At 35.7% G+C, this 12,279-nt stretch overlaps 1 protein-coding gene across 1 annotated transcript in view; it reads left to right on the top strand.

Annotated features, from left to right (window-relative positions):
* Positions 1-10,358, top strand: part of LOC145674565 (uncharacterized) — a 61,867-nt gene extending 51,509 nt beyond the window's left edge. Inside the window, exon 2 of the mRNA XM_081744752.1 lies at positions 8,902-10,358. Within this exon, the coding sequence (XP_081600878.1) occupies positions 8,902-10,175 (1,274 nt within the window). The 3' untranslated portion in view covers positions 10,176-10,358. The remainder of the gene's footprint in view (positions 1-8,901) is intronic.
* Positions 10,359-12,279: the final 1,921 nt, after the last annotated feature.

Below are 12,279 nucleotides of genomic sequence, written 5' to 3'. Positions count from 1 at the left end.
GGAATGTGAGAACTTTTGTGGGTAAGGTGTAGGTACTCCTCACTCCGCCACTTGATAACGCGTCTTATATATGTGGAGAGTTAGAAACTAAGACATGTTTTTTGGCTATTGGGCTCTAGCAGTTTGTAATATTGACTCTTTAACTGTGCACTAGTACCTCGCGAAAATTGGCCCCGTAGTTCATTTACCAATCTGCTTTCCACTTGTCAGTAAGTTGGGTATATTTCCTACTCGGTTTTCAGGTTTTACAGTTATTTCCAGTAACCTTGAACGACAGGGACACGAACATAGAGATATCGAGAACATTTAAAATTGCAAAAGTTCTTCCACCGGGAATCGAATCCCACACCCCGTACGCCACAGATGCACGTGCTAGCCTCTAAACCACATAGGCAAGTTATAAAACCATAGCGTTTTAATAGTTCTACTAGAAATGCTCGAGATATGCACTTGGAAGAGACTGAGTGATTTACTCGAGAGAGCCAAAGCACTTTACATTGAATCCTTTTCCTTGTTTTGTTTTTATTGTGTTTATTCTTTGTATTTTTCGTATAGTGCATGGAAAAGCTAATACATTTTTCGGTACGGTGTCCAGAAATACTATTTTAACTGATAATAAAACATAAAACTGTCGGTGAAGTAATATGGGGTAATGTGTGGTATTCTATTTTTATATCGAGTTCTTTCGTGGCTAGGCGGTTAGCGTACACACCTTTGACGTAAGAGACCCGGTTCGATTCCCGGTGTGAGCTCATGTGGTTTGGATTCCAGGCTAATCAGTAGGTAAACGTCTCATATAGCCTCGCTGCTAAAGGGGACGTTAAACTCAACATCAACTCAATATTATTTTTATACCATCAATGGAAGCAAGGGGTAAACGCTACAATCCTGCTAAACATACATTTATTTCTTTCACATATATTACAAAGCATCGCACTATCTGCGAAATTAATTACAAAAGCTTTAATAAAAAACACTTTATAAACATTAAGTCGCTTCAAACGTTAAAATCGCTTTATAACAATCCAGATTATGAATTACAATAACCTTTTACGTTGTAATTAAAAATACAAGAATATGTAGTTTTTATCTCTCTCATATACTCTCTCACACAATCTGTCTCTCTTTCTCTACATATACACCTGAATATTGCTATAGGCGTCAAGAACATGAATAATTTTCACTTTGGACGTGTTTTTTTTACGGTTGGTATTCAATTCAGAAATCTGTTCCCATTATAAGAATTTTAACGTTCCTCATTTCAGCGTCCTTGTATATAAAAATTGGACATTGTGAGTAAACGTGACTGAGCTTTGAAACGTGACGAAACGACATGATTTTCTTTCTGCAAGCACTTCAAAACAGAATTCTATATTTAAGGAAATGTTTCCATTCATTGAAAACAAAAAGGTCTCCCCGGACCTTCAGATTAGTGATCGAGCGCCTTGACTACTCAGCTTACGATTACTACGCGTTAATTCCTTCGTCTTCAGTTTGTTTATGTGTATAATATAAAAGCCGTATTTGATTCAAAATAAAGGAATTTGTTTTTTGTTTTTAAAAAAATCTGTAATGTTGATAATGTAGTGAATGCAATGATATAACGCCCTGTTAGTCCTCAATTACATATTCCTGCGTTTTGCAAATCAATTTGACTATTAACAAGCTACTGTTTTGAGCAAACAGAAAAGGCTCTTTATTTACGTGAGCCGGCATAAGTAACGCTTTAGATGAATGGTTAGCGTTGTGGTTTTCTAATCGCGCGAACCGGGTTTTATTTTTCCCCTCATTCTTTACACTTTTTAAAATGTTTTATTTACAAGGCTGAGCTCCAGTTGGATACTGCTAGATGAAGATAATTTCCAGTGGAGAAATTCAGTGATGATATAATCCTGAAAATAAAGGAAGAAAAATGAATGGAGGGAATGAGTAACCAAGTTAGTTCCTTTAATGGTTCTATATTTGATATTATCCGTTAATTTCGTGCATTTTTAAATTGTTCTTTATTGACACTATATTTTCTCCTTTTCTCCTTGGTTCTCAACGTGTAAATTTTCACAAATATTATACAAATCAGGAACCTTGAGTTATATTTGCAACCTAAGGGGAAATACGCTTAGTACGGATAAGTTCTTCAACTCGTTTGAGTGTTATTGAAATTTGCATTTTTATATTTACAAATAAATTACTGCATACCAATATTTAGCATTTTGAAAACTCATTTAACAAATAATGAAATCGGACAAGTTCTTTTCTCCACTTAGTATTACGTATCAATCAGTGGCACCGGAACATAGGAGCTCAGGCCCTGTTAGACCCCAAAATTTTCATTGGGGGCTGGGTTCTTCCCCTTAATCATCCATCCATACTTTAATTGGTTTTCAGGTAGGACTACTGTTAATAGTTTCATAACTCAGCGCGAGAATTTGAGTTTACTTAAAAAAATAACCTACTACATATACCGCATAATCTATCCGTATATTATTTGATACGCATATATATGTAGTCATTTGAAGATATGATATATATACAGTCCCTCATTTGAGTTAGATTATTAAATTCCCCGACTGTTATCTTCTCTCGGCGCCTCTGATGTCCGTGTATTTTTTCTAGTACTGTGCTATGTAATGAGAGTACAAGTATCCAAAAATTCCCTTTCCTCATTTCGTCAGTCAGCGTTTTGCCTCATTCCTGCACAAAAACACACTTTACAATTTGTTCTTTTAACAGGTGGGGGCAATTTCATGCTGCTGTTCTACCAGGCGTAGTAAATATTGGAGCGGGCGTAGTTGGGTTGCCTATCTCACGGATTTTGATCTCAAGAATTTATGTGGCCAGCTGCACACATCGACCGGGGATTATTAGAGCCTGTTTGGTGGAAAATTAACAGCTACCCTATAGATATAGCTACTACCATGAAAAATAAGAGGAAGTGGAAGGCAAAGAATCGATTTTAGGTAGCATTACCTACGGCAAATTCTCCCGAAATTCACTGTACTAGTATTGTTCCTAAGTAGGGAATTGCTGGTAGTAGGTTTGTAATAATTGTTGCTCCACATAATGATATCTGCCCTCAGGGGAGAACATATCCCACAAAGGCTGTTGATATGAGTAAGAGTAGAATGGCAACTTCAACTGTTCAAGTATAAAGATAAAGATCTTGTTCACCTGAACCATAGGTTGGTGGGCAACATGGAAATATTAAAACTTTTCTCCCCCTGGGGAGAGCTGTTTTATACTTTGATAAGGTCTCTTCTTCGTAAGTGGATCTAGATGTTCTATCCTTGGTCTTCCTCTTCCTAGTTTTCCTTCTGCCTTTCCCTCTATCAACACGGTGATCCAATCGGAGTGCCGAATAAGATGGCCAAGCATGCTGTTTCTTCTTTTTCCTATTACGTTCGTGATCTGTCGTCCTTTATTAGCTTCACTTAGTACGTCTTCATTCCTTTTCCTTTCGGTCCATGTTATGTTCAGCATTCTGCGCCAACACCACATTTCAAATGCTTCCAGCTTGGATATTTCAGCTTTTCTCAATGTCCACGTATCTGATCCGTAAAGCACCGTACCAGTGTCTTAATAAATCGTTTATGAACGTGAAACGACACATTTCTTGATGTTAGTAGTCCTCTTTTCTTTTAGAATGCTTATTTAGCCTGCGCTATTCCGGATCTTACGTCTTTTTCACTTCTTCCGTCCTAGGATATTAGAGTTCCTAAACAGGGGAATGTCTTAACGTCTTCGATTTTCTCTCCATCTAGCCATACATTTGCCTCTTACTGTGATGCTCTTGTGCACTTTATCACTTTCGTTTCCTTGTTATTTATCTTCATTTTGCATTTTTTTTCCAGTTGGTTGTTCAAGTTTGAAAGTGCTTCGTACAAGTCTTCATCGTTCTCCGCTATCAATGCTATGTCATCAGCAAACATTATTGTGCTAAAAGCCTGACCATTTGCTTTTACGCCTTTCTCGTTTTTCTCAAAGAATTCTTTCATAGCCTCTTCTATATAGACGTTGAACGGGAGAGGTGAAAGTCCACATCCTTGCCTCACTCCTTTACGTATTCTTGCTTCCTTCTGATTTCTTCCTATAACAGTTGTCTGGTTCCTATAAAGTTGGCATATTTTTCCGTCTCTGTAATCCACTTTCAAATTCTTCAACGCTCTGAACATGATATTCCAATGTACGTTGTGAAAAGGTTTCTCTATATCTACAAATCCTATCACAATTGGTTCGTTTTTTCTGACGTGCTGTTCCATGATCAACCTTAGACTCAGCATTGCTTCCCTTGTTTCCCATTTCCTCCTGAATCCAAACTGGTCCTCCGATAACCGTTCTTCGATTTTCCCGTCTATTCGTTGTACGATAATTTGGTACATTATTTTTGATGCACGGGAAAGCAAACTGAACGTTCTGTGTTCTTCGCATTTCCGTGCGCCTCTTCTTTTCGGGATGTGTACCAGCATGTTTTTCTGGAAGCCTCTTGGTATTTTTCCTCAGATGTATATTTCATTAATAAGATTAAATAGTTTCTTCTTTGTTGCTGTTCCGAGATTCTTAATCACTTCCGTTTGTATTTGATCTATTCCTGGGGCTCTACCATCTTGCATTTTCTCCAAAGCATTGTTAAATTCGCACTGTAAAATTGATGGTCCTAATTCTTTTTCGTCGACGTATTCTTCCTTGTCTATCTCTTCTTCGTTCACTCTGTCTCCTTTGTAGAGTTCTTCAATGTATTCCTTCCATCTTCTTATTATCTGCTCCTCTTCTATTAGCGATGTGCCGTCTTTGTCTATGATAATGTCTGTGATTTTTTTCTCACCGAACTGTTTTCTAACCTTTCTATATGACGTTTCTGAATTGCGTTTGACTATATTTTCCTCAATTTCTTTGCACAAGTTGTTTATCCAGTTTTCTCTGGCTTTCTTTACTTCTCTGTTGATGTGATTTCTGCACCTTCTGTATTCCTCTTCTTTGTCTGTTATCTTGAAATGTCTTCTCTTCTCCATCATTTCCAATATTTATGCTGTTATCCAGGGTTTATATTGGGTTTTCGTTTCTCTTCCTATGTGCTCGGGACACCATCCTTTGCTCAGTCTCTAGAAAACAGCATGGAAGATAAACATAAAAAAACATAAATATCATTCGTCCGACATGCAGATAGAGGCAACTAAAGAAGAAGGGTGCGCTATTGGCGTGTAGCGTGCGAAGTAATCACCCAAAGTTAAGATCTCGACAAGTGTGAATTACTCTATGAAAGGCTAATTCAATTCTTGAGACATAATGTATTGCTAGAAATAAACCTGTGGCAATTTGGATAACTAAGCATAGACCAAGAAGAGAACCAAAATTACATCAGTATGACATATTACTAAGGGCCGGTAAATCTACCAATGCATTGTTAGTAATTTTAAATAGAGGATGATGTAAGCATATTGGTGTTGACCTAGTACAGTGCAATTAGGTTTAAACCCGGACATTCAAAGAAACAAGCTGAAACCTTTTCTAAAATGATCATGATACTCTATTCATCAACTCACAGAAAGTCTCAAAAAATCCCACATCGGGTTTGGTCACTATGACGGCCATATTGGGTAGCTTATTTTCAATGCCAATAGTTTTCGCGAAAACCATAACATTTACTTTAACTCACTATAATACAGACTGTGAACACAGCAGAAATATAAACTATACCTTTTTGAAAAGGTATTTAATAAATTGTTCGTATTGTGCAAAAATTGAGGAAATTTACAGTTTCTCGAAAGGGAAAAAGGGGAACTTCCACAAAATTTCCCAGGATGGAAGTGAAAAATTGAGTTTTTGTATCCTTCTTACAATATTGTAGGAAGAAGAAAGATAAAATATGTGAAAACTTTTGGCTAAACCATTCTCAGTAAAACATTAACGATACATAATATATTCTAAAGCTGGGATTTTAAAATTAGATTCACGTAATGCATTAAATTCCGTCTTGGCCAAATATTGTATAATTTTCACCTTTACATCTACAAGTTTTGAGTGAAGTTATCAATGGATAGGCATTTGAAAAGGTTTTAATATATCTTACAAACCCAGGCGTTGACTGTGTTTGGAAAGGTTGAGTTGAGTTGATTTTGAGTTTAACGTCCCGTTCAGTAACGAGGCCATATGGGACGGGATCTACTGATTAACGTGAAATCCTAACCACATGAGCTCCCGCCGGGAATCAAACCGGGTCTCCTACGCCAAAGACGCGTACGCTGTGTTTGGAAAGGGAAAAGGAAAAAAATCCGAAAGTTTGACTCACAGTCGTCAGTGCAGGTACAATAGATAAGATGCAGCAGGTCTTCAGGAGCAGTGGACTTAGTCAATGGTTATGTACGTCCCATACCAACTTCGATCTTACAACTCCAGCGTAAAGGATCAATGTTAACACCACGGCATTCTGTACATGATGAAAGACTCGGAGTGAATGCTCGCGAGCGGCTGCTGTTGTAGGCAGAAGTACAGCTAAGTTAAACTGCAAATATATAGGCTGCTTGGAAATTGTCTTCACATGCTTTATATTGTACATACAGTTGGTGACATAAGATGTCCAAATTTCCGATTTCTTTTGACCATACAGTGACAGAAAGAAAGATTCGCCAGCTTTAGCTACAGCGTCAGCTGACACTCGAGAATTATTGAAAAATTTAGTTGTTCTCTCAGTTCCTTATTACTCTGAAATTTTTGAAAGCAGATATTTTACTTTTTCAGTAAATTGTCGAAACTGAATTGCAACCTGTGAAGCCGAATACAGTTAAAAGAAAGTCCTTCATATCACCTACTATATAACATCTTGAATAGCTCCAAGGTGGTGAATCTTATCTGGGCAAGTCTTCGTTCCTGGTATCATCATTTTGAAAGATGTGTCTGATGGACCAAGGGCAACTAGAAGAACCAACAAATCTGTGTTTTCACCAATCAAAGTAACTTCAACGCTTTCTTTGGCCTCTTTAATAGCCGTGACTACAATAACCACATTAACATCTGCCTTGGCCTCGAGTACCTTCTATCCTGATTTCTGGAAATGCTTACTCAAAAGATGGATAAATCTTTTTTTTTTTGTTGCTGTCATTGAGGAGAAATTCAGTCTGTCCTACAATAACATTATCTTCTACTTTTATATCTACGTGGCAAGTCTTTTTTGCACGTCGCAGATGCTCTTCACCTTTTATGCTTATACTTGGTCTATATCCATCGAAATCCACGAGAGTTTTCTGGTAATGTGTAACAACACAAGCAGTATATTGTTGACATATTTCTTTGAAAGTAGCTGGGCGCTGCTTTACAACACGATGCAGGAGATGCTCACCATCAATTATGTAGGATACACCCTGTTTTGAGGCGTTGCTTGTCTTCTGGGTCGAAGTTCTGGACAAAATGGATATTATCGATGATTTTGTACCTTTCCTCATCCATCAAATAAGGATGGAAGATACGCAGATAGTTCACATTTGAAGATCTCAAACAATTGTTTTTCAGACCTAAGTGTGCATACCATATGTTGTAGAAGCTGGATTGGGCTTACACAGATCGCTTCATTACGCACAGTCACTGATTTTGTTAAGCTGCCCAAAGACTTCACACTTGACTTGTGTTTCAGATGAAGTTCACTGAATTGCTTTACCTCAATCGTTTTCTTTGCAGCAAGTTGAACTTACAATGCCTAATCACAATTTACATTTTCATCAGATAGCAAACCAGTAGATATTGATGCAACTTGGGATGATCTCTCGAACGGATTATGTTCCCGGGACCACTTGATGTAACAGAGAATATCTTTGGCGTCACGTGTTTGACAATATCCTCGCAAGTCAACATGCTGTTCTGGGGAGGTACATGCACACATTTCGAACATCTACTCTGGGTCCACTTGAGGTAAGCATAATGTGCAGTGTGCTGTGTGTACGTATATTTGCTATCGGTTACTCGTATTCTGACCGGCGTTTACATTATTGATCATCATTACTGCACATAGCATCATTCGTGCACAGTGCGTATCACTTGAAATCGCCCATCAGTGTGCGTTGGTTGTCTTTCCTTTCTGTTCAGTCATTGGCTTTCTGCTTCTTCATCGTATTTCTCCCGTTTCATTCTTATGCGCAATAACTGTGCCTGAGGCACGTATAATCTTAGCCAGGATGCAGTACCATCAACTACAAGGCTGATCCTGCTGGCTGAGTCAGCTCTGTTTGCGTAAATGCCTACTGTACCATTTTGCTGATGTTCATAGCCACATTTAACTAGTTTTATGTCACGAATTACTTTCAGCAGTTTGTGCACATCTTTTTGTTCTGTTCCAATGGTCAGGATTCGATTTTCGATTCCTAGTTGGCACCCCTGTCACTATACATTCGTTTGAGATTTTATCTTTGATTCAATTCATATTGTACCTTTTTTAAAATTTGAAACAAAAGCAGAATCTCAGCTACACATATACACGAAAGAAACAGTGAAATTAACTTTTTCATATATGATTCTTTCTTTCTAGAAATTCTATTTTAAAATAGACTAAAATATGATCTTTTGCACTGTACATAAATAATAAATGATTAATTTAAACGAGTGTTAAATATAGTTATTGTTGGTAGCACAGTTTGATATTGGTTAAATGGAATAGGAATGCCTTCTTAAGATCAAATACGAATTAATTGGGATGGAAATTTAGATTTTATAAGGTAATGTATCTGCAAAAGTCCTCTCTGATGTTTTGGAAGGGAAAGAATAATCTTATTGATTTGCAAAGAGGGGAAGGATAATGGAGTTTATTTTGATTGTTTTAGCTTAAGTGGAATGATAGTAGTTACTTCAGCAATAACTATTGGCTTTTCCATTAAATAACCTGTTTTATGTCATTAATAGTATATTGATGATTTTTTCCAGGAATTTCTGCACTGGACGCTAAGACTGTAATCATGTATACCTTACCACTTGCTATATTTATTATGACTTATATGGTTAATTCTTATTTTGAACTAAGCCCTATCTTAAAGCTTCAAGGCTATTTTGATTTGGTTGCAGCATCGAAATCACAGGAGAAGGAATGGCAACAATCAAATGACAATATTCAGAGAGAAATTATCCAAGTACTAAATGAACTTGTGAGAGCGAGGTTTTGTTTACAAAACAGTTTAGAAGGAATTGATCAAACAAGGAAGAATGTTTCAGAGCCCTTAGATAATAGTGGAGACTCCGAGAAACCGGACAAAATTATTCACGATGAAAGTTCTAATAATGTCCAAACGAAAGTTGAAAAACTAAAATCAAATGTATATGACGCTCAAGGTTCTAATAATGTGCAAACGAAAGTTGAGGAATTAAAATCAACTCTAGATAAGGCTGAAGGTTCTAGTAATGTGCAAACGAAAGTTGAACAACTAGAATCAACTCTAGATAAAGCTGAAGATTCCAATAATGTTCAAACAAAAGTTGAGAACCTAAAATCAACTTTAGATGAGGTTGAAGGTTCTAATAATGTACAAACAAAAGTTGAGCACCTAAAATTAACTCCAGATAAGGCTGAAGATTCTAATAATGTGCAAACAAAAGCTGAGCAACTAAAATCAACTCTAGATGACGCCGAAGGTTTTAATAATGTCCAAACGAAAATTGAACAACTAAAATCAACTCTAGATAAGGCTGAACATGAACGAACACTGGCCACTAATGAGTTGTTAGAAATGGAGAAACAACTTGCAAATTTCAAAGAGTGGCAAGAGCGAGTTGAGAACATGAGGAGCACTTTAGAGACAATGACAGCAGTTAAAGAACTCTTGAAAAGACAAGTTATGAACGACGGACGTATAAAGCAGTCTCTAACTAAACAAATAAAAAAACTACAAGAAGAGACAAATATACTAAGGAAAGAGAAGGTGGAGGAGCATAACAGAAGATTACAGATACAAGCCTGGTTGAAAAAAGCTGCTGAGGAGTCATTGAAAAATTCTAGATGTCTTAATGAAGAACGCAAGAAAAGCTTAAGTTTGGAAGGGAAAAATAAATTACTTGAGGAGCAACTACAACAGCAAAAAAATGAAAGTGAAGCTATTAAGACGCGAGTATTTGCTATGTGCCAGAAGGTGTCTGCGTTTGGTGATCGCGAGGGAAAGCTTTCAGATAGTGGTATCTCAACAGATGATAATATAACCTCGGAATAATATAAAATGAACAACTATATACACATATATATTATTTAAAATTGTTTTTGTGTTTTTGATCTGTCTAATGTGTTCTTTCTCTAGCTGCGGGATGTTGAACTGATTATACTTGAGATAAATCAATTTGTTATTCCTTTAATCAATTGAGATACAATACGATAAACTTACCCTTAAACTATACTACAACCAAAATGTTTAATAATTGAAATTGGCTGAAATTTCGTTGGTTATGCATTTTAGCAACATATTTTGTTAACAATTTAACTGATAATATCTAATAAATATGTTTGAAGATTGACCAGTTCATTAACTCAATTATATTTCATGTTTTGCATTACATCTTACATTTTAAGTCAGACACATTTCTTGGGTAGTTCCGAACATACAGAAATTACAAGAATGCTTTCATTACTAGATTGACAAAGCAATCTATCAGCAATATCTATATATGATATTACTTGTGGCGACTCGAACAAGTATTTGGGTAGAAGAAGAGAAAAAATATTCCATTTTTTTAATATTTTACAGCGACGATAGGAAAGAAGAAAGTGTGATAATCGTGAAAGCTAATCGAGTTTGAGTCTACATACAATTCCTTTTTTGATCTGTATGTTTGTTTTTTTTTCCTCTCAATGTATGTACACTCACCTAGAGGCGTATCGAGAGGCATGTACACCCATTCAACGTATCCAGAACAAATTATTTAAGGTTATCATATGATTCCTCAAGTTTTTTTTCACACTTTTCTTCTTATCACCCAAAATAAGAACACTTTGCTAAAGGGTGGAACATTTTTAATTTCTTGAAAACAGCTCTAATAATTTTGTTCATATTTTATAAATCAATAATTAATCCTTTAATTTGATGTCATCCCCTGGAAAAAATCCAGAAGTGGTAACTTTGATTTGGAGGTAAGTCCATTTCGAATAATTTCTCAAGAACTTCCGGGGCGATTTTGTTCATATTCATAAATAAATGTTAAATTAACAAGGCTGCAATATGGCATAAATCATTTCTCCTGATAAATCTACGTGGAGTAATTTATACTTGTGATATTTTCGGACGGTTTTCCCGGAAAAGACTCATACAATTTGGTCTGTATTTCATAAACAAATAGTTCCATAACAACTAAAGTATAACACGAATTAACTTCAAAAATAAAAGTTTTCTTGGCTAAATTAATAATAATAAAATAATAATAATTTATAAAGTAATTTTCACATATCCTGCTGATATATTATTTTTCAGTCATACTGTGATATAGTGTCAAATTATGTAACAATTATAATTTTTAATTGAAAATTTGAATATTATAGAAATTGTTCCCTTCCCCAAATATAATTTCTACAAGATTTATTGTGTTAAGTACATAATATGAGCTTTGTTCAGTTATATGCGTAATGTAAAGCGAATTCCGTATATAATGTAAGATTTATTGTGTTAAGTGTGTAATGTAATATTTCCTTAAATTATTTTGGAAAAGTAAAATTTCTGTTTTTTTTTCATCTAGAATTTTTTCATTAATTTGATAATTTTACAAGGAATATATTGAACTACACGTATATTATAATTCAGAAAGAAATTAGTTTAATAATCATTCATTTCCAAAAAGCTAAAATTGTTAACTCCATTAATACTAAAGTCCTGTAAAGGTCGTTGTTTACTCTATATTAGTGAAACTAAATTGTTAATAAGACTTTTAAAGTTACTGTAATATTAAATTTGGAAGAACAGTTTTAAACACATTTCTTTGATACACTACATATGCAGTATATTGAGCTCTTTCGTATTTTCTCTTTTTGAGTTTGGCCCAGGACTATATACCCAGGGTAAAGAAGACCATGGTGGTGAGATAGATGATAACAGTGTAATGAAGTAAGTGGGAAGAAACGAGAGAATTTTAAGAATACCCCACACATGGTGTTTGTCCACCAGAAATTTCAATTGCCATGGGCTTAAAGCAAACCAGGCACTCAACACACCTGTGATGAACGCCTAAATTGAGCCACTGCTACCTTTTTGGCTTTCTTGTTGCCATGAGATTAGGGTAATGGTCTTTGAAGCGGAAGACTTGGTTCAATTTCTTGTGAAGCTCATTTGGTGC

This window comes from Thermobia domestica, chromosome 17 (genome assembly GCF_964235325.1).
Source record: "Thermobia domestica chromosome 17, izTheDome1.hap1.1, whole genome shotgun sequence".
Classification (NCBI taxonomy): Eukaryota; Metazoa; Arthropoda; class Insecta; order Zygentoma; family Lepismatidae; genus Thermobia; species Thermobia domestica.
Note: the sequence above shows the minus strand (reverse complement) of the source record. Positions and strands in the feature narration are given on the sequence as shown.